The sequence below is a fragment of the Galleria mellonella genome, unplaced genomic scaffold (assembly GCF_026898425.1).
Source record: "Galleria mellonella isolate WM207_F2 unplaced genomic scaffold, CSIRO_AGI_GalMel_v1 utg789, whole genome shotgun sequence".
NCBI classification, from domain to species: Eukaryota; Metazoa; Arthropoda; class Insecta; order Lepidoptera; family Pyralidae; genus Galleria; species Galleria mellonella.
In genome coordinates, this window is record NW_026442155.1 from 905,086 (window position 1) to 928,534 (window position 23,449).

The following is a 23,449-nucleotide window of genomic DNA, read 5'->3' on the forward strand; positions in this document are numbered from 1 at the left end:
TTTTTTTTAGCAACTTAGAATGGCAAAAAAGCTGACGGCCCACCTGATGTGAAGTGGTAATCGTCGCCTATAGACATGAGCAGTACCATGGATAAAACAGAGTATACTGTTTCGCCCATGATACCCCCCATGCGTTGCCATTCCTGAGGACTCAGGTGTTATTCCTTTGTACCCTGATTACAGGGTACAGAGGGTATGAAATTATTCATTACCATATTTCAGCGTTCAAACCGAAACAGCCATCACAGGGTAAGGGGGCGTAACACCATAGGAATGACAACACACGAAGGGTAATATGCGTTTCATTATGGTGTCCCTTCAGAAATACTACAGCTGGGAGTTGATTCTATATTGTAATATGCGGACGACCAGTCCCATTGCTAGCAATATACCCCGTCAGGTCGATCTCCACGTAGTCCCCCCTGGAAACCATCGTGCTGAATTCCAAATTTATTTATCACGATGGGCTAACTGACCTGCTCTCTCATTTTCATTTATCATCCCTCACTGATGCTCCACCAGGATATACAAAAGATATTGTTTGTTCATTTATTATATATATTCTTTATTGCACTTGTAAGTTACATATAAAATAATGTATTTATAAATGTTGTGAGCAAGGGTGGACTTATCTCTGACAGAGATCTCTTCCAGTCAACCCAGTACAGTAAGAAAGCATTTCGTTAGCGGGCAGCTGAAGTGCTACAACTAATAATACATAAACAAATATACAGTTAAATAAAATATTAAAATATATAATAAAATATTACATAAATACATACACTATTAATACATATAGTACCTACCTACTTATGAATGTTAAAATAAATGAATATACTACTTACATTAGAAGTTTCGTTTTATGATTTTAAGATTTGACAGTTCAATTAGAAAAATACAAAAAAAAAGGGAAAGAAAATGTGATTTTCAACCTTTTCTTGAAAGAGGCAATAGAGGGACTCTCTTGTATGTGGGAAGGGGAGCTTATTCAATGTACATCAAAATTATTGCATGACAAATCTATTTAAAAACGTGCAATTATATGTAAAAGTGATTAAATATTATCTAATACCTATATTGACAACGATGCATGTACTCGTATATTTTTTTTTTTTTTGATGGGTGAAAATGGTATGGTAACCCCGCCTGCGCTAACGAGATACGCTGGCGGAGCACCAGTGAAGGGTGATAGATGAGAATGAAAACAGGCCAGTTAGCACATCATGATGAATTCATCGGGAATTAACCATGACAGTTTCCAGGGAGAACCGAGAGGAGGTCGACCTGGTTGGGTATATTGCTAGCAATGGGATTCCCAGTCTCCATTACTAACAATCCCATTCCCCCCACAATTGCAATTTATTTATCTTCTTCACTTTAAACTCAGCTAAAGGCAGCTTGAATGAATTAAATATTATAATGGATAACGTAATACCTACCGGAAATGATTTGGCCCTATCTTGGACATTCACGTCGTCAGTAATCTTGATAATCATTATTAATTGGTTCTTCTCCATAATACCTGATAATGTTCACGCTAAGATTATGTCCGTCTGCTATAATCCTTATTAATTACTAATACTGTAATGTGGAATTCACTTGTCAGTCTACGGTGAACTGTGAAACATGCAACACTTGTACGTGATCGGTCTCCTACTAGCCCTGGGATATGTCCAGGTGAGTTAATACTATTTGTATTATAAATGCGAAATAAATGGATACATGTTTGTCACTAGACGCTACTGGCATTACTTTGCTACTGGCCGCCCTAGACGGACGTATGTCGACCAAATAGGCGACGTGCTGAAGAAGGGCCAAATTAAAAGTACCCGTAACCGGCGAGCGTGTATGAAAAGATTGGTGAATGTGGAGGAAGCGAAAGAGGTTTGTTTCAAACGAAGCATTTGGTGTTCCATTGTTTCTGCCTACCCTAATGGGAGACAGGCGTGACAGATATGTATGTATGTATGATTGTTACTCTTTCACGCAAAAACTACTGTACAGATTTGAATAAAATTTTCTTCACGAATAGATCATATCCTAACTTAGAATATAGGATGCTGTATGTATCGATTCACATGTGTTAGTCGAAATTAGTCTATACTTTTTTTTTAATGGGTGAAAATGGTATGGTAACCCCGCCTGCGCTAACGGGATACGCTGGCAGAGCCCCAGTGAAGGGTGATAGATGAGAATGAAAACAGGCCAGTTAGCCCATCATGATGAATTCATCGGGAATTAACCATGACAGTTTCCAGGGAGAACCGAGAGGAGGTCGACCTGGTTGGGTATATTGCTAGCAATGGGATTCCCAGTCTCCATTACTAACATATATTTAAATCATTATAAAATTATTCCTAGATGTAGATCCGAGAAAATAATGTACAAGCATGCGAGTTGTACCGCTATCCCACCATTAACTGTCCACTGCTGAACATAGGTCTTCTCTTAAGGGGACTTTAGCAGTAGCTGCCACGCTTGACAAGCAAATTGGCAACCGCAGTTAAGCTATTGGTGATGTTTTAAGAGGGACGCTGCTGCCAATCCCTTGACTATTAAGCTCCTTTAGTCGCCACGGAAAAGGTGAAGGAAAAAGGTGGTGAGTTTGGAATGACAGACAAGCTCCCATAATAGAAAGGAACATGCTGGAATATAATATACTGCATTGCATTAAAACTTTGTGCTAATATAAAATATAATAATGAAAATTGTAACCAGAGGATGTTTGTATGTATATGGGAGTTATTTAAGACATCACGATATTGAAAAAGAAATTCGAATATAGTTCTTCAATTGTTTTATAGTTGTCTAAAATTTGTATCGAATATACATTGATACGGAAATAATTCTTTATTGTATTATTTCGTAAAATCACAGATATGAGAGGTCTTTATTAGACCAAAAGTTAAAACATGAATTTTTAGAGATTTTGTCTGTCCATCTGTCGGTTAGCTTATTTTTATTCTTTTATTAAAATAAAGTCTTTTTTTTCACACAAAATGTTATTGAAGTAAAAAACAAAACGAATATAAAAGTGCACAAAGATGAATTTATATCGAAAAGAGATTTCTTTCAGCAAACCCAATATGAGAAAAACTGACAGTTCATTAGTAGTTACAGTCATACATGTGTACCGATCGACATAAATGTGATAGTTAAAAATAAATAAATGAAATGTCTTCACAATTGAAAAGACCGATAGTTAAAAATAAATAAATAAAAATATATATAAGTAAATATATATAAATAGATAGATATATATTATATATAATACACTTATTTGTTCCGGTATCACGCAAAAACCTTAGAGTGGTTTGTATTATTAATTTTCTTACTTCTTAAATCCACACGTACGAACAAACGGGTAAGTAAAAGAAAAAACGGGAAAACCTATTAATTCAGGTCGAAGAAAATGTGGAAACGCTTGGTAGAACCAGTCGATAGACTCTCTTATAACTGACGTGTGAATAAGCAAATAACATTGGAAAACAAATTGGTAATCAGTTACTAAAGTTTAAGTAACTATGCAGTAAAGGTGTAGTTATTTTGAGGACTATTATCTTCGTCGTCGCCGTGTGGTCCCGGCATAGAATAGAGGAAGGGGAAGACCGAGGAACTACATGGGACAGATAAAGGAAACACTAGATGTCATGTCGTATAGGGAGATCAAAGATATGGCGTGGGATTAAGCTGGCTAGAAGAGAATGTATGAATTATGGTATTAGAAAATGTCTGATATTACTGCAGCTAACAGTATACTGCCGTGTGTGTCTCAGTATAGAATAGGCCATCCTTTCATTTCCCATGAGTGTCGTAAGAGGCGACTAAGAGAGAGCAAGGGATGGGCAGCAGCGTCCCTTTTAAAACATCTCAAAAGCCTAACTACGGTTGTCAATCCGCCTGCCAAGCATGGCAACTAATGGCAAAACCCCCCAAGAGGCTTATGTTATATAGTTCGTACCTACCGTATCGTTCTGGTAGGAAAGGGATTATTAGTAATGGGGTCTAACAGCCCCATTGCCAGCAGCATATACCCTAGCAGTTTAACCTTCACGCGACCCCTAGAAACCATCGTGGTTATTTCTTGTCAAATCGTCACAATGGGCTAATTGACCAACTCTCATCTTCACCTATCATCCGTTTCTGGTGCCCCGCCAGCGTATACCGATAGAGCACACGGAGCTGCCATTCCATTATCATCCATGTCTGACACATGTCTATGCGTCCTAGTAGCCCTTGGTACATTGATGTTCTATTAACTATATCTCCCTAATCTAATTCCTCAAGGGGGAAAGGGATTGCTAGCAATACACCCTATCAGGTCGACCTGGACCTGTACACGGTTCCTCCTGGAAACCATCGTGATTAATTCTACTGAAGTTTGTCACGATGGGCTAACTGACCTGCTTTCATCCTCACCTAACATCCCTCACTAGTGCCCCCTCAGTGTATATCGATAGCGTAGGCGGGGTTACCATTCCATTACAATCTATTAAAAAAAAACCTAATTCCTCAGAACATAATATATATATAATCTATAAGTATGTAGGTATATTTATACTTGTATGTATGTATTTTTATTACATATTTGTATATTTATGTAATATTTGTTTAATGTATTCATGTATGTATATATATATATATATATATATATATATATATATATATATATATATATATATAATCATAATGTGCAGTAGTTCTCTATTGTATGTGTTGTAATTTTTTTCACCGCATAATAAAATTTCGGTTTCACCAAAGGTTGACTGGGAGAGAATGCTATATAGTATTAATTCCGCCTTTTATACCAGACATTTTTTGTAATGTGGTTAATAAAGAATAAATAAATAAAAAAAACACAGACTATATCAGCTAGAAGACCTTAAATTGATGTAATGTACTTATTATATATTAAATTATATCTTTCTTTCTATTATTATTCGAATCCAATGCGCGTTACAATACCGTAACAAAACAAACGTACAAATTGTTATTATGTCTATTGCATGTCTAATTGAATGAGTCACACAAGTCCCGCAAATTGAATAACTATTTCATTTACATTATTGGATGTAACTCCATATGCACTCAACGATGACAGATTTTATATCGTGCCTCCGATCGAACTGTTTATAATTGCTCCTCTCCATCCAAAGGTTGCCTGGAAGAGATCGCTCTTAGCGATAAGGTCGCCCATTGTTTTCTCACTGTGATTATTTCTTGTAATTGTTTATATTTATAATAAGTTTACGATTGTAATCTTTTGGAGGAAACAATAAAGAGTATCAATCTATCTATTTCAAGTAAACTATAAAAGTTTCTGACAATAATATTTTACACGCTTTGCTTTACCTACATTTATGGAATTCATTGAAAAAGTCGGTATTCCACCCAAGAGGTCTTTGCGGATTTGCCTAAATCAGATAAATGTTTACTCATTGACAGATATCAATTATAAGTAGTGTAATTATTTAATTATCTACAGACAATTAATCCGGCGACCTTATAGATTATAGATAACATAATTCGATAGATTATGTGTTATTTAAAATAAATTAATACCTTTCAGGGCGAGCCAATACGTCAGCCAGCCGAACCTGCCTACATCGAGGATGTTCGTAGCGGTATGTAGAAACTTCTAGAATACTCTCCTTATTAACGATAGCGTCTACGGTCCTACAACTAACTAAAGTTTTTTTTTTATACAACTTAGAATGGCAAACAAGCTGACGGCCCACCTGATGTAAAGTGGTAACCGTCGCATATAGACATGAGCAGTGCCATGGACATAACAGAGTATACTGTTACGCCCATGATACCCCCCATGCGTTGCCATTCCTGAGGACTCAGATGTTATTCCTCTGTACCCTGTAAATTCACGCCATATCCCGCCCTTCAAACCGAAACACAGCCATGCAAACACAACTGCTTCACGGTTGAAACACGAATGGGACAGAGGTACCCAAGCAATCGACTTTTGTACAAAGTCTCTCTCAGAAATGATACATTTACCAAAGTAATATAACAAAAATTTTGGATGAATCAATGATATTTTTCTCGCAGCTTCCAACTCCAACTCCCGCATCGTGGCGGGATGGGAGGCTGAGGATGGCCAGATTCCCCACCAGGTGAGCCTGCGCATGGTGAGCGGCGCCGGCGGCGTCTCCTCCTGCGGGGGCTCCGTTATTCACAACAATTGGGTCATTACTGCCGCCCACTGCGCTAGCAAGTTAGTATTGTATATTTTATGACCCATCCGTCATACTCGTGAACTGGTGGGTTTTGTAGATTCAAAAATACTCCAATTGATTATGACTTGTATCAATATGAATTGAAAACCTCCTTTATTTTTGAATGAATGAATGAGTATACTTTATTTGCATTATACAATATAGGTAATAAGCGAGACAATTAATAAATGCAACGATACAGTTGTATAAGTACAGTAAGGCGGTCTTATTGCTGAGAGCAATCTTTACAAGACAACCTTAAGGTGATGGACTAATTGTTGTACAAGTAGGTATGATAGTATTGTATAATTTAAGAAAGTAAAGCATTAAGGAAAATATTTACAAGTACCTATTATCAAATTTTTTAAAATAAAATTATTAACTATAACATAAAATAAATATTTATATAAATAGATAAGTAAAGAATGCCAATTTATCAAATAAAAAATCAATCAGATAGAAAGAAATTAATCTCATCTTCGGTTTGAAGGGTGGGATATGGCGTGAATTTACAGGGTACAGAGGAATAATACCTGAGTCCTCAGGAATGGCACCGCATGGGGGGTATCATGGGCAAAACACTACTCTGTTACGTCCATGGTACTGCTCATGCCTATAGGCGACGGTTACCACTTTCCATCAGGTGGGCCGTCAGCTTGTTTGCCATTCTAAATTGTATAAAAAAAACATCTTTCACTTGTCGCTTGAAAGCATCGATGGATTTGAAATTAAATACGCTTGAAAAAAACTTAAGTGTCCAGTTGTAGCTTACTTGACAACTTGATGTACCGTGTTAATATGAGAGTTCCCCCTGGAAACTATCATGGTTAATTCCTGATGAATTCATCATGAAGGGCTAACTGGCCTGTTTTCATTCTCATCGATCACCCTTCACTGGTGCTCCGCCAGCGTATACCGTTATCGCAGGCGAGGTTACCATACCATTTTCATCCATCAAAAAAGAAATGAGAGGCTCGACATTTATCATAGTTTTTTGAACCAATTTCTAGATTTCTATTTGTAAAATATGCAATCACTGACAAAGCATTTTCATTTCAGCCGCTTCACATTCGTGATCCGCGCTGGTCTGACCAATCTGACTCGGCCACAGTACTTGATTGAGAGCACGCGCGCTTATTTGCACCCTGCTTACATCGTGGGCGGCCCCGTCCAGACAGACGACATTGCATTGATTGGAATCGACAATCCCATACCTTACGGCCGTAAGTTTCCATATTGGATTTTAATTCCACTACTTCCATAACGTAATTCCATAGGTAATGGATGACATTGGAATGGTAACCCCACCTGTTACATCAAAATTATTTAAGATCGCAAACGACATGCTTTCTCACTGTATTGGGTTGACTGGAAGAGATCTCTGTCAGAGATAAGTCCACCCTTTCTCACAACGTTTACAAATGCTATATTATATTATATACATGTAATTTACAAGTGCAATAAAGAACAAAGAATAAAATCTTCTGACAATTTAGAGACTGAAAACTCAACATATACAGTTTTGGCGTAGGTATATAAAGTTATAACTGGAATATATTCCAGTCATGGGACTGGCCGTTTAAACAGGAGCATAGTTTACTCTCATGTCTTTGCACAAAACATGACCATGGGCACCAAGTAAATCTGGAAGGGGGAGTAAAAGCATTCGGCACCCTCTTAAAATCTTTGGTTTTGTATATAAGGAGCTCCAAACAATGTAAATATCTCTTACAGCCTACGTGCAGCCATGCCGCCTTCAGAACAGCGCCCAGCGCAACCTGGACTACACCGGAGTGGTGCTCACCGTCAGTGGCTACGGACGTACTGACGACCCATGGAACGGTAAATATATATTTATACAATTTAATATGGCAAATAAGCTAACAACTCAGTTGAACAATTTTCAATACTGGTTAAAGCCGGCTCGAAGGATCAAATTCTTCTATTAGTTCTTTAAGAGATCTAGTGTAAGTAAAATGAAAGAAAAAGAAAGGAATGCAAGGTATAGAGGTTTAAATTATATGCATGTAGATTTATTTTGGCTTTATACTTGGTTTTGACTTTTTACTTTGATACACTTGTCTATATTTTAACGTATATTATAGTCACATATCAAAATAAAGGAAGAATAGTGAAATGATTGCCATAAACAATATTAATAAGTCTTGATCATAAATAGAAGTAAAACCACTGTTTGATATGATCAATCATATGTGATGAAATGAACAGATGGGCATCACAGACTCTTCTATGAAACAGGTGGTGGCCATACGTTGCCATTCCTTAGGTCTAAAAAGTTGTACCTCCATACCCTTATTGGGCTTAACATATCAATATTCTATCACACAGGTGGCACAGTGTCAGAAGTTCTCCGCTGGGTGTTCCTGAGAGGCATCTCCAACGCGGAGTGCCGCACCTGGTACTCTGGTAACGTCGTGCAGGACAGGACCATCTGCGCTGAGTACTACAATGACACCGCACAATCTTCCTGCCAGGTAAACTAATATAAGCCTATTAAAAAAAAACGGGTAAACAATTAAAATGCTTGATTATGAAGTTCTCTTTTATCACATCTTATCTGTATGAAAACATTTGTGTTTTCCTACTGATAAGATTTTTTTTTTATACCACTGAGGTGGCAAACAAGCATACGGCCCACCTGATGGTAAGCGGTTACCGTAGCCTATAAACGCCTGCAATACCAGAGGTATTACGCGCGCGTTGCCGACCCTGAAGAAACCTCTTTACCCCCCTTTTGAAGAACCCCATGCTGTAGTCTTTCGGGAAAACCTCGGCAAGGAGCTCATTCCATAACCTGAGTGTTCGTGGGAGAAAGCATCTCTGAAACCGCGATAAGATGTGATAAAGAAAGAAAGACTAGGAAGATAAAGAAAGACTAAGAATGTCAGAAGTGCAGAAACAAAAAAAGATAGAAAATCAATAGAAAAACATAAATAGCATATTTTGATGGCCAGTAATATACCACACCTAGATTATTTTTTTCTTGACAATCGACATCCTTGCTGTGTAGTTCCAGCATAGCATAGGCCGCCCCATCCATTCCCGAGGGTGTTGTAAGAGGCAACTAAGGGAACTTAATCGTCAAATGAAGGGCAGCAGCGTCTTAAAACACTACTGTAAGCCAAACTGCGGTTGCCAATCCGCCTGCCAAGTGTGGCAACTACTGGCAAGATATTTTTTTTTTATTTAACGCTCTATTGATTTACGCTAGTGATGTACCAGTAAGGGATGATAGGTGAGGATGAAGCCAAATCGGTTAGCTCATTGTGGTATTTATTGTCTCCAGGGCGATAGCGGTGGTCCTCTCACAGTGGTCGACGAGGATGGTCAAATCACCATGGTGGGTATTGTGAGCTTCGGTTCCTCCGCCGGCTGCAACAGTCCGTTCCCATCAGGTAATGTTTAATTTATAATTTATGGTTTTATTACTAAAAAAAATACGTATTCTCTTTTCTGCCACCAAGCCACCTACATGACTATACTTTGGATTGAATGATAAGATATAACAGTGGTATTACAGGGTGCATAACATCTTAATCTTCAGAAATGGCAATATTTACTATGTACGCCATAGTGTACACTATTAAATCCAAGGTGCTGTTTATGTCTATAGGCATCAGTTACCACGTTCCATCAGGTAAACCCTCGACTTATTAGCCATTCCAAATATACAATTGGCCGTGTGGTCCCAGCATAGAATAGGCCACCCCTTTCTTTCCTATGGATGTCGTGAGAGATGACTAAGGGAGGCCGAAACATGGGCAGCAGTGTCCCTCTTAAAACATCTCTAAAGCCTAACTGCGGTTGCCAATCCGCCTACCAAGCATGGCAACTACTGACAAACCCCCCAAGGGGGAGACTTATGTGCAGCAGTGTTAATTACAATTAAACGCTAATATGATGATGATGAATTTGGAAAAAAAATTATTGGTTATTACCAATAATTTTTTGCAATATTTTGGGTGCAATATTTTGCACCCACAATCGTCCAAAAGTCATTCTTTCCCTATTTATTAGTCTAAGAGACAGCAACCCAATTAATAATGGGCCATTTCATTCCAGCGTACGTCCGTCCCGGTCACTACCACGAATGGATCGCTGAAGTGACCGGCATCAACTTCGACTGGAGTTTAGATGACGCAAAACTCAAGTCCATCAGTCTCGAACTTCCCGCCGAGCCTAAACAAATCGACACACCCATTGTAGTCGATGCATAGACGAAGCAAACACATCACGATGCAAATGTTCTCATTTTATCATATTAAAGCATATTTGTCACATTACGAAGCAAATGTGTCACAGTTGGTCCTGTTATGAAGCAAATATGTCATATTTGGTCATTTACGAAGCAAATGTGTCACATTTTCATTTTTGTTTGTCGACAATCGTGTTCACTTATATAGTTCAAATAAATTAATTAGATACAATAGTTAACTTGTGTGTTTCATTAAACAGTAGCTATTTAGCATTGAAAAATACTCATCCCGGAAGATACTAAAAAATAAATACCTCGGTGGTGTGAGAGCAAGTTGGTTTAAAAGAAAATATTGTAATATGTAAGATGTACTGCTCATGTCTATAGGCGACGGTTACTACTTTCCATCAGCTGGGCCGTCAGCTTGTTTGCCATTCTAAGTTGTATAAAAAAAAATGTAAGATTGAAAAAGGGTATGCTACATTAGTGCGGGTATGTGGATAGGACATTAGATAAATAAAGAAAGCAGATACCGGATTAAAACTAAACTAATATATAACGTACGTACGGATGGATATAATTTTCTAAAATAATATACAGCCTATGTGGTATATATAATCTCATCATATGTATATGCTTTGTACATTTCCGAACGCAATATCCTTCTACCCTCCTTACCTATCCATATTTCCTATCAAATCTGGGATCACAGTGGGGGATAGATGGACAAAATCAGTCTATAATCCAACTGCGTGTCGAGCTGATCAAGTTCCGCTAAGATCACGAAAAATCTCCATTAGTTGCGAATTAGTCAATCAGCCGCGATCTCCGCGCAACATACAGTGGTACTTAAGCAAAATCAACACAAATGTTGGATATTTAGAAGAGAGAACGAGAACGCGTACAAAAGACCTACACGCGGGGACTACGTGAACCAGGTTTGTCCTTTACCCTTCTTTATATCCAACGCTATGTATAAGTCGTTTATAATGGGTTGAGTAATTTTTGAAATTATGCATTACAAACATTATTTGTTTGTAATGCATAAACTCGAAAACTATAGTAAATTTTTTCTCTCTTTATAGATAGTATACTTACTAGTATAGATTAGATAGATTGTATCCCATCTGATGACGAAGAGTCTCCAGAGAACGCGTTACGAAAACGGGCAGAGAACAAAATGTACCATCATTCTCACTGCCTACATCGCAAAAGACTTGGCAAGAAGATAAAACAATTCTACTTAGTGCTCTTATCTCAGAATTTACTTTACTAGTGATTATTTTTCACTTCGAATTATAACCAAAAAAAAATGTGCATTTAGCTTTAATTCTTAATGAGGTAGTCAGAGGCATTTGACCCCTATTGTTGTTGTGGTGAACGTAACTCTCGATGTGTCCTATTTCGCTGAGTATACTAGAATCCACGTAGCAAAAAGTGCGTGAATAGATAAGTATGGCTCTAAAAATACTTTGATTATCTGCCAACATTTAATAATACTGCGCCGTAGTTTAGACACGAGCAATCTAAAGACTGTTGGATAAAGCTAAATTAAAATAATCTGCAACACGAAAAAACATCGGTCTTCAAGTTTTATTAGTAGACTGTCAAATATAAAAAGAATTAATATTACCATACCATTGAGGTTATATACTCTAACACGCCGCCTTAATCGCAATGGTAATAATAGTCAACAAACACATAAAACGCGCTGTATAATACAGTTGTCAACCAACTGCATTTGTCTACAACATTTAAGCCTAATTCCGAAACAAATTTTTGATGCTTTTCAACAGAGAGAGGCTTTGTATAAGACATCAGCAACCATCTGATCAGTTGACAGGTACTTAATGCTCAGCACACCAGCTTATTTTGTTCTCTAATAAAATGATGCCTCACGTCAATGTGTTTAGTTCTCGCATGAAACATTGCATTCACAGACAATTTCTGCGCTGTGTGATTATCATTAAATATAACAATCTCAACTGGTGTACTAACTTTGCCCTCATTCAAAAAAGATTTAATATATACAGCTTCTTTACAAGCATCAGAAAGTGCCATATATTCTGACGGTGCTCGATTTTACAGTGCGTTGTTTTTTTGACGATGTTATCGAATTTTTGTTTTTGAAAACATAGTGTATGACTTCCGATCAACTCCGTCACCAGCTAATCTGCATCCGTGTAACCAGTAACATTTAATCCTGACTGTTTATAGTTAAGACAATAAAAAATACCCTTTTAAATAACGTAAAACTCTTTTCGCCGCCTGTGTGAAATTCTGAATAACAATTATTAAATTGACTATAATAAAATTGTAATGCGCTATGTCTGGACGAGAACACACTGCTAGATACATCAGGCATCCAATTAAACTCCTGTAGTCCAAATTTTTATTCATTCAGAATATTTTTCAAGTTTTATACCAACTTCCATAGGCGTCCGAGCAGGCTTGCATTCTGTCATATTAAATTTCTTCAGAATTCGTTGAATATAACTAATTGATTCAGAATAAATGTATCTCCTTCTTACAGATTTGTTCCTAAAACACGCTCAAAGGCCCAAGGTCCTTCATGACAAACTGTTTCATTATCAGATCTTTTACCACCATCTTAGTTTTATCACAGTTACTGAAAAGAAAAATGTCATCAACATATAAAGCTATAATAACTATTTTATCTTTCCCACTCAAATACACACATTATATAATATTTTTTTAAATTTTAATTTATTTACAAGAACCAAATTAAACATAAGATTTTGGCGCTTTTTTAAAATATACAGAGATAAACGATAGGCTTTATTGCTGTGCTATTTTCAAGGTATTCTCTGGAATGTCCATATATACGATCTCCTTCAAATCACCGTTTAAAAACGCCGTTTTGACATCCATATGGTCAACATCCATGTTAAATTCAGCTGCTAGAGCTAATAGCATTCTCAATGTAGAGTATCTTACAACTGGCGAATAGGTTTCGAAATAGTCCCACCATATTTCTGTGTATATCCCTTCGCTACAAGACGTTCCTTTATTGTAAAATCTCTCCATTCAGGCCTTTTTTTCTTAAAAATCCATTTACACTTAACATATCTTAGGTGGTAAAAAGTGTCCAACAAATGCATTATCTAAAAATGATTGATATTCATCATTCATTGCTGTTTTCCATTGTTGAGCCTCAAACTACTTTTTGGCTTGATAATTCATTGGTTCATCGTCATCGTTCTTACCTATAAAAAACGCTGAGTGAATAGCATCTTCAACCGGTATAAAGTTTGGCGAATCATCCGTATCAAATGACGATGGATGAAGCAGGTACGTTGAATCTGACGTATTCAAGTCAAAATTGGACGATTGATTCTCTTCTAAGTTATCTAAGGTTTGGAATTGACAACCAGTAACGTCTGGAGTTTCTTGCTCTAGCAATGGATGCTGTTAAATCTGTAAAGTGGCATTGTCAATCCACATGATCTCCAAAGGTAACTTATCTCGTGTTGTAGATTAGGAAGTGCATCCTTGATAAATTTATTTTTAGGAATGCAACATCTCTGAACGATCACCTTAGTAGGATATGCTGGATCTATTAAACGATATCGCTTATTCGCTTCGCAATAACCTATAAACACAAACATCTTCGTTTTAGAGTCTAATTTTTTCCGTTTATTTACAACTGCATACACTAAACATCCAAAAACTCTAAGATGTTGAATATCTACCTTCTGACCACTCCATTTTTCTTGCGGTGTAACACCTCGTACAGCTTTTGTATATATTCTTTTAAATAGCCGTTGGCGGCTTCACAAAAATTCATCACCCAGACCTGCTTCACGCAACATACACCTAACTGACTCAATAATAGTCCGATTAGCCCTCTCGGCTACGCCGTTTTGCTGCGGACAATGCGGAGTTATAGTTTCATGGCGTATACCATGGGTCTTCATAAAATCTTTAAATGAATTATTTACATACTCACTCCCGTTGTCACTTCTCAAAACCTTAATATTTTTATCCATTTCATTTTCAGCAAGTGCTTTAAATTCTTTAAAACAATCTAAAACTTGATCCTTGGTTTGGATGAAATAACCAAACGTCTTCCGCGAAAAATCATCAATAAAAGTCAATAAATATCTAGCCCCGTTTATTAAACTTTTAGGCATGGGTCCACACAAATCAGTTTGTATCAACCCTAATACGTCAGATGCTCTATTAAATGATTTTTTCGGAAAAGGTAATTTTGGTAACTTACCCTCTATACAGGTAACACACGGTTCATACTCATTACCATACGAAATTCCATCTGCCATTCCACGCTTCAGTAATCCCATACTTTTAGCATTCAGGTGTCCAAGTCTACGATGCCACGTGTTTTGATCAACACGCCTACCAGTCGACACAGGAAACGCTGACATATCTATTGTTGACGGCAATGACAATATCACCGCATTCTTCTCTTGAGCTAGAGAAAGATCGAAATGTACAAATTTTGCACCAGTTACTCTATGCTGAACATTACGTGAAACTTCACACATTTGTAATTTATACAAACCATTCTCCTTCGTGCAGTCGCTATAATATTGTCACCTAGCAGAATTTGACAAAAATCACACGAAAATAAAATTTTATACCCATCATTTGTCAATGCGTTGACTGACAACAAATATGACAAATTCGGTACAAATAATACATCATTTATATGTTTTAATCCCGTATTTGACTAAAAAGTTTGTACTACCACGACCCGCACTACGAAGTATTTCACCGTTTGCTACAGTAACTTCTACACTTTCATCCGGTACAAAATCAGATAAAACATCGACACTATTACACATGTGACAACTCGCGCCTGAATCAATGTAAAACGCATCTTGCCGTACAGTCGTCGATAAAGCAGATACCATCGTAGCCTTTACCGATGAACCGCTGGATGTTTCGGTTTTCTTAGTAAACCTACTAGGACAATCATTTGCATAATGTCCAGGTTTCTTACAGCGAAAACACCTTATCGGTTTCTGTTGACGTTTCACCGTTAACACTGTCTCAGCCGAGATCCTAAACCGCCATTACGCCGTCGAAATCCTCATTGTAATAGTTTCATTTTTACGAATTGGTGCTAGATAATTTCAGATTAGAATTTTCCAGTGCCATGATTAGTGGATCATAGCATTGTGATAATCCACTTAGCATTATTACAGCCAAAAATTCATCATCTGGAGTGCCAATGTCGACCAGTTGTTGAACAATACTACATATTTGTGATAGATACGTCTCCATGTCTGCAAATTGTTCTAAATTTAGACTAAAAAAAATATAAAAAAGTCTTCTTGTAAGACCTTTATCCTCGTTTTTTTTCCAAGTTCTTTCATATGCAGTCAGGGCATTCTGAACATGTACAACAGTCATTGGACTCAAGCTCAAAAAATTCTCAGGTGAGAGTTCTGTTGTTTTTAAACCTGTCATCAAACGAGGTTTTCCAGCATCTGTCCGTTCTATGCAGTCCCACAAATCTTCATGCATTAGGACCATACGCATGTTGAACTTCCATTGAGTGTAATTGATTAGCCCATTTAATCTTTCTATAGCCGGAACAATAGCCGAATTCATAGTCTTTATGATAAATAGAGTCCGTGTTATTTATTATGAAGATATTTAGGAAAAAATAAGATTACGAATTGTTCAAAGGAAAAATAGACAGAATTTTATTTACTGTTTGTTTTATACACAATGACATCTATTCGTAAGTATAACTACTGGATTACCAGCCAATTAATTATAGTTTCATCTACACTGGGTTGATATGCTACAAAGTCTAACATCTCTCTTGAAGCTATGGTTCCTTTGCCAGGATCTAGTATCTGTAAATTATGTATATACATTAATCTGTTGGCATAGCATCACCAATCTTGGTTTATGGCAAACAAGGTGACATGTCCGCACCTGATGGAAAGTTCAGTATCTATCTTTGCAATCTTATGTTCCCATCAGCTATACCATGTACGAATAAAGAAATGTCTTAGCTTAATATGTTTCGTTCTGTTTTCGCTCATATGGTGGATTTAATGCAAGTTTGATGCTGATTCGTTATCTAAGACAGAATCAGGTGTTGGTTGTTCTATACCTTCAATAAAACGTTTACGCCATATTATTTCTCTAGCGGCTTCGCTAGCGAAACACAACTTCATGCTTGAAACTACTGATGTCTGTACTGACTTCATGATATTAGACCTCCATAAATACACGCCTGAAGTGATCTTCCAGAGTCAGGATCACCACCATGATCGCATCGCTGTAACAGATCAGTTCTTTCTTTGTATCTTTGTTCAAATGCAATAAAGAATATACCATTAAATAGCGAAATATTCGTTTACTTTTGTAATATCTGTTTTTGTAGGAGTTTCTGGAAGTGTCTAGAGGCAACCCCAATAAATGCAGTTATTTTCTTGTTTACCATAAGGTATGCGAGAGTCAACTGCTTCTCTGAAAACTGAACTGCATTGTCATTCAGCATCTTCTCTCAATTCAGAATCTTTATATTATTGTATATATCAGCTTTGATATATCTGTACCATATATATATATATATATATATATATATATATATATATATATATATATATATCATGTTTTTCTATCTCAAGTCCCAGAAAGTAATAGAAATTTTTATTACTTTGCCGCTTAATTTTAAAGTGTTTCTGCAGCGTTTCGAGAAACTCATTAATCATTTTTGTCATAAACATCGTTTGTTAAGCTAGTAGTAGCTTACCTTCCCCCTCTTCATGGAGAAGAAACAAGGATTTCTCCAAATACAAACCCTTGTTCTAGAAGAAAGTCTGTTATGCAATTGTTCCAGCACAATGGTGCTTGTTTCAGTCCATATAAAACTGCGTTTTAACTTGCATACATTGCATATATTCCATCATCATATCCTTCAGGTTGCTTAACATATATCTCTTCTTTCAAGCTTCCATAAAGAAATGCGGTAGAGACGTCAAATTGAGTAAGAATCATATTGTCGCGAGCAGCAATACTCAATAATAATCTAATTGTACTCATTTTTGCTACGGGACTAAACGTCTTCTCATAATCAACGCCTTTCTTTTGAGAGTAACCAACAGCAACGAGTCTGGCTTTATACTTATCAGTAGACCCATCAGAGTTCCTTTTAATCTTAAATACCCATTTACTGGATATAGTTTCGTCCATTGGGTAATGACACTAAGTCCCATGTTTCATTTTCTTTCAGGGAGTTGATTTCATCATCCATAGCCTTACGCCATTTTTCTTTATCAACAGACTTCATCGCATCTTTGAATGTCTTTGGTTCTTCTTCATGGTTATAAACATTTTCAAACATTAAGACAAATTCGTCAAATCTGTGGAGGATTTAATTTTGAGCGATCCCTTAAAGTGATTTTATCTATATCTACATTTTTCTCTTGAGCTCTTCATTAAAATTTCTTCTTGAGATAAGGTATCTTCTCTTATTAAATTGTCCTCTGATACGTTTTCTTGATTTGTGTCAATCTGTGGTAAATTATCTATGTTTGAAGAAGTAACCTTATCTTCACATTCAGTACTATCAAAATGTTCATAGTTATTAATTGGAACAATCTGTATGTTTGTTCGTTCATTTCGATTTGCAAAATCGGGACAGATCGTTTGAATTGGGATCAATATTGATCTAGAAACATTTTCTTGAGATATAAATAAATATTTGTCCTCGACAGGATTGATGTCTTTTTCAAAAAATTACATCTCTCTTTATCTAAAAATTGAAAGAGTTTTATGTTCCCAAATGCGATATCCTTCATCATCATTGTAACCAATAAGAATACCCTGTTTTTGCTTTCTTGTCCAATTTTTGATACTTTCGGTAATGAGCGTAGCAATTTCCTATTGTTTTAGATGTCCAAGTCTTGGCTTTTTACCATACCATAACTCATATGGAGTTTTATCTGTGTTAGTAGGACCAGTACGGTTAAGTACATAAACAACTGTTCTTGTTGTTAGCCCATAAGCCTTCAGGTAGTTCCCTTCCAGGAGTATGCATAACAGCTCTGACAGCTTCAACAACAGTTCTATTCTCACGTTCAGTTGAGTTTTGCTGTGGTGTATGCGGCATAGTGAATCTATGCACGATGCCCTCCTTTTGTAGAATTTTCTTTATATTATCATTTACGAATTCGCCTCCATTATCGGTGAAAAATTCTTTGATAATATGTCACAGTTGGTTTTTACTTGAGCTATAAATTGTACCAATTTATCTTGGACTTCACTTTTCAATCTCATTAAGAATAAATAGCGATATTTTGTAAAATCGTCTTTTAATAGTATAAAATAACGATATTTGGAAACGGAGTAGACAAACGGACCACATACGTCACCATATATCGTTCCCCAGGTTTTGACATCCCGTCTCTCGTTCCAAATTTCAAACGATGAGCTTTTCCATATATACATCCTTCGCAAACTGTCTCTATCATTCAGGATTTGATATTTTGATACCTAATTCCGTTCTACGAGTTTTCTCACATGAGATTTATTTTGATGTACAAACCTCTCATGATAGAGCTGTAGCATGTTTATAGCATCCACTGAATTGACATTTATCTTGATGGATTTGATGGTTTGTTACATAATCTCACCTTATAAAGACACATGTTTTTCTCTATGAACGAGAAGAGCAGGTTCTCCATCTACAATCAATTGACAGCTGTTTGTTTTAGATACAAACGTACTGTCAGTTAACCAATCTTGAGCAGCTAAGACAGAGAAAAGGTTTTTTGAAATTTCTGGAACAAGTTACCTGATACGTCATTTAATGTTATTTGAGTTGTTTTCGACCATAAATATCTGCTTCAACTAACTGATCCTTTGCCAGTAGCAGGAATTGTTTGTCCACTTGCTGTTGTCACTGTATGTGACTTGCTATCAAATGATTCAAAATCCTCAAATAAATCTGATCGATTTGTGACATGACTAGTTCAAACATTATCAACATACCATTGATTACTATACTATAAACCTATAGCGTTCAGGTCAACAATCGACATTAGCATCATGTTGGCTTTGTTAATTTATTGTTGTTCTTCTTCCTTGTTTTGATGTTGATGGTTTTTCCATTGATGTTAACGGACGTCCATCTGCTATCCATTTACGACAATCTTGTATATAGTGATTGTTTAGACTCACAATAATTGCATTTCTTCGACTTATCTTTGACAATTGTTCTAAGTCGTAAATTTAGACTCACACTTTACTTCATTTTGGTAAGGTGAGAGCTTCTTCTACTTGACCGTGAGTCCCCTGAGACTGTAGTGCTCGTTCGAAAGAACACAGGTGGGCTGTATTGGGCTCTATACTTCGATTTTGTTTTTTGCTAGCAGTTGTTCAACATTGAAATGAATGGAAATATTCATCAGGACAGCTATTCTAAAGTCTTGCCCATAAGAAAGATTTTGGATAGTTCTTTGAGTGCTTCTTTCTTCATTTCTAATGACACATCTCTCAATATATTTCGTAGTTTAGATAAATGCGTACCAATATTGTCAGCAGGATTTTACGAATTTGAAGAAGACACATAATCAAATCAAAGGCTCGATCTTCTGTATCTCCTTCCATCAAATGGTGAGTTCACCTTGTAAATTTTCATTTGAAGCTTTTGCATCACCTTCATGATGTTTTTTGTTCAGATATGTCGTTATAATAAAATTGATGTACTATCTTCCTTGGCATACTTTTCAAGCTCAGATCGTAGCTCTTTCTTTGTCTACGAAGTCTTTTTCGACGACATGTGGACCATGACCTTTTAGAGCTAGTCTTATTTGAAATTTTGACAGTTGTGCACTTTAGTGGTAAGACTGTGAAACTTTGTAGTTCCGTCCATGGCGATAACTCTAGTTTAATCTGTTTCACACTTATGAAGAACCCGGTGTCTAATCTTCAAATAAAATATTTGTGAACGTTCTCATTGTGTAACGTTCTGTTCCACTTTATGATAAATAGAGTCCTGTTATTTATTATGAAGTCTTTGGAAAATATTAATTACGTTTTCAAAGGAAAATAGACAAATTTTATTTAGATACACAATGACATCTATCGTAAGTATAACTAGCCAGTAACAGAAAGGTAACCATAGTTTCATCTACATAGGTTGATATGCTACAAAGTCTAACAATAGTCGCCATTTTTCCTCAGATCGCTATTGAAAATTTACTTTACTCCGTAAATCGTCACCGCAAGCAAATACAGTGATTTTAAATTAAAATATATTCACTTTACGCTCTGCTACCATGTTGGATAAAGCTAAATTAAAATAATCTGCAACACGAAAAAACATCGGTCTTCAAGTTTTATTAGTAGACTGTCAAATATAAAAAGAATTAATATTACCATACCATTGAGGTTATATACTCTAACAAAGACAGAAGCAAATGTGACAAAAACGGTTCGAGTCTAATTCATCCATAGATGAAGAATAATATATAATAAGTACCTGCATCTTCATTTTGGATAATAGATAATGGAGCGAAGTGCACGCTTCAGCTACAGTAACCCGAAGGAGCGCGCGTGGACATTTTTGACTGTGTTTTCAGCGTATTTAGTTGGCATGCAGTTGGTCGCAGATATACAAGAAATATACGTCAAACCCATTTCTGTATATAATCTGTGTGAACTTTGATTATGTCAAAGCATTTTGTTGTGTAATAAATATGTTGATGACATTTTCATTCGTTACTCACAGTGAATGACACAGATGGATATCAGGCTCGTGTGTGTTAAATTTGAAATATAGGTTGATAGTTAAAAGGGTTCATTCTTTGTCCCTTGCGGACACGTGCGATCTGCAGCGTACAGTAGATACTTACGTTTAATTTTGACGTCGATTTCGACGTGCTCGCCATTTTTTATGTTTATTGACGTTGTACGTCAGCGATTTTTAGAAATTTTGTAGATCGATATTGTTTCTCCGAATCTCGCTAGATGGCTAATCACTCGTACTGCTATTTGTTGTCAAAGCGATGTGTTTTATTGTTGTAATAAAAAAATACGCGGGAAAAGAGTTAAATGACTTTACCGAAGTGTGTCAAGATCTCGACGGTAAAAATAATTTCACTAATATAATAAAATTGTAAGGAGACGATGTCTATACATGGGGTGCGCGAGATACATACATACATACATATCTGTCACGCCTGTCTCCCATTAGGGTAGGCAGAAACAATGGTGTGCGAGATATTTAAGCAAAAATTAATATCTGGTGTAAATAGTTTAAATAATAATTTTTAGACATTTTGTCTGTCTGTATATTTGTTCCGTACGCAAAAATAACTGCATCGAATTGCTTTTCCAATTATGATCCTATAGGTGTAACTTAAAAACTGATGTTTTATCTCAATACCTAAAAGTAATCTATTTTATTAGTTTTCCCACAAAATGCGAGCTTATAAAATAGCAGGGAAAAAAACTAGTTAGAAATATTAAACATTGATAAATAGTTTTTGAAAATTAAGAGATAATTATGAAGTTGCTGTGCGTCAGGGGTGTTCTCTGGAAATCAGTCCGATTCTAGAATAAGGGCCGAGCCGCTGCAGTGTCCCAGTCCTTTCCGCTACTGTAGTGTCCCCCCCCCCCCCACCCATCCCCTTTCCTTTCCCACATAAGTCCTTTATTCCTCTCATTCAGCAATTTCCTTTACGCATTTCCAACATTCCCTTTTTTTTCTCAATCCTTACCTCCATATCGTAGGTAGTAGAAAGCACCAACAAATGCATTGCCAAAGAGGGTTGATGTCAGGCAGGCGGCCGGTCGTAAAACTATAAGCCAAATCTTTTTGGCTTGATAAAACTATATTTTTTTATTAGATGATAATGAAATGGTTACCCCGCCTGCGCCACCGGTATACACCGGCGGGGCACTAGTGAGGAATGATAGGTGAGGATGAAGCAGGTCAGTTAGCCCCTCGTGACGAATTCAACAAGAATTGTTCATGATGGTATCCAGGGGAAACCACGTGGATGCCGACCTGATAGGGTACATTGTTAGCAATGGAGCTGTTAAACTCCATTGCTAACAATTCCTTTCCCCCGATAAAACCATATTACGCGGACCCCATATAATAATTGGGGTGAGGGTAGGAAGATGACGATGTGAGGTTACTGTTTAACCCTTAAATACCTGAAGTTTCAGATTTGATACCGGGGTTATAAATCGCATTGGGCGCCTACAATCGATTTTATTTTAATATTTGGCTGTTATACATAATTTACAAAACCCTATGCTTTTTTTTTTAAATAAATATATAAGAAATATCGTTATGTTTTTTTTTTTTTTTTACTATTTTTCCCCATTAGTCAAAAAGTTGTTTTGCATTATATATTTTTTAATTTGATTTGAAAAATCAGTCTTTTAAGCGTTAATTATTGAATAAACGCTCTTAAACATGACATGAACATCTGGATGACACCAAGAATATTGTGTTAATTACAATTTTGGACCGGTGATGAATAACACCTATAGGAAACCAGTTTAAACCAAATCAAGGCGGATCTCTGACACAACTATACACTTCTTGTTTCATCCATTTTGAAAATTCATCCGATGAGAATAAACGAAAGCAAAAGGCCAGTGTAATTTGATGATGCACTATTATCGGTTGCTCAACGGCGGAATAGACAAACTTTGCAACTCTTAGCTCGTTGTTCTTTCTTACGCAGAGCTGCATGCGATTGCGCGCGTGTCGACTACTATCGTCACCGCCGGTTCGCACCTGTACTGCTCAGTTTGCTCCCACTTATCAGGCTATTTCTCTGCTCAACTCTCTGATTGCTCAGCAGCCAGATATTGACATATTTAATGACAAAATAGATATATTTTTAAAATGTTGTACCAAATTTGTAAGTTTGTAAAAAACCTATGGCTCACTACACGTTTTGGGAAACTGTAAGTGGAAGCAATTTTCAAATAAATAAATAAAACATATCAATGTAAGTAGCATTATTTTTTATTA

At 36.5% G+C, this 23,449-nt stretch overlaps 1 protein-coding gene across 1 annotated transcript; it reads left to right on the forward strand.

The window, feature by feature from the left end:
* The first annotated feature begins 1,526 nt into the window (after positions 1 to 1,526).
* On the forward strand, positions 1,527 to 10,685 carry LOC113514900 (trypsin 3A1-like). The gene is made up of 8 exons (XM_026898996.3): positions 1,527 to 1,677; positions 5,570 to 5,624; positions 6,064 to 6,229; positions 7,290 to 7,453; positions 7,965 to 8,072; positions 8,580 to 8,725; positions 9,538 to 9,646; positions 10,314 to 10,685. Exons 1-8 carry the CDS (start codon positions 1,627 to 1,629, stop codon positions 10,466 to 10,468), a joined length of 954 nt encoding a protein of 317 aa, XP_026754797.2. The 5' UTR covers positions 1,527 to 1,626; the 3' UTR covers positions 10,469 to 10,685.
* The last annotated feature ends 12,764 nt before the right edge of the window (positions 10,686 to 23,449 follow it).

Excerpts from the sequence above, each read along its gene's own strand:
- LOC113514900 (XM_026898996.3), top strand. The coding sequence starts at position 1,627 with ATGCAACACTTGTACGTGATCGGTCTCCTACTAGCCCTGGGATATGTC. Across the intron at positions 1,678-5,569 it reads TAGCCCTGGGATATGTCCAG|GGCGAGCCAATACGTCAGCC; the intron begins GTGAGTTAATAC and ends AATACCTTTCAG. Across the intron at positions 6,230-7,289 it reads GCCGCCCACTGCGCTAGCAA|CCGCTTCACATTCGTGATCC; the intron begins GTTAGTATTGTA and ends TTTTCATTTCAG.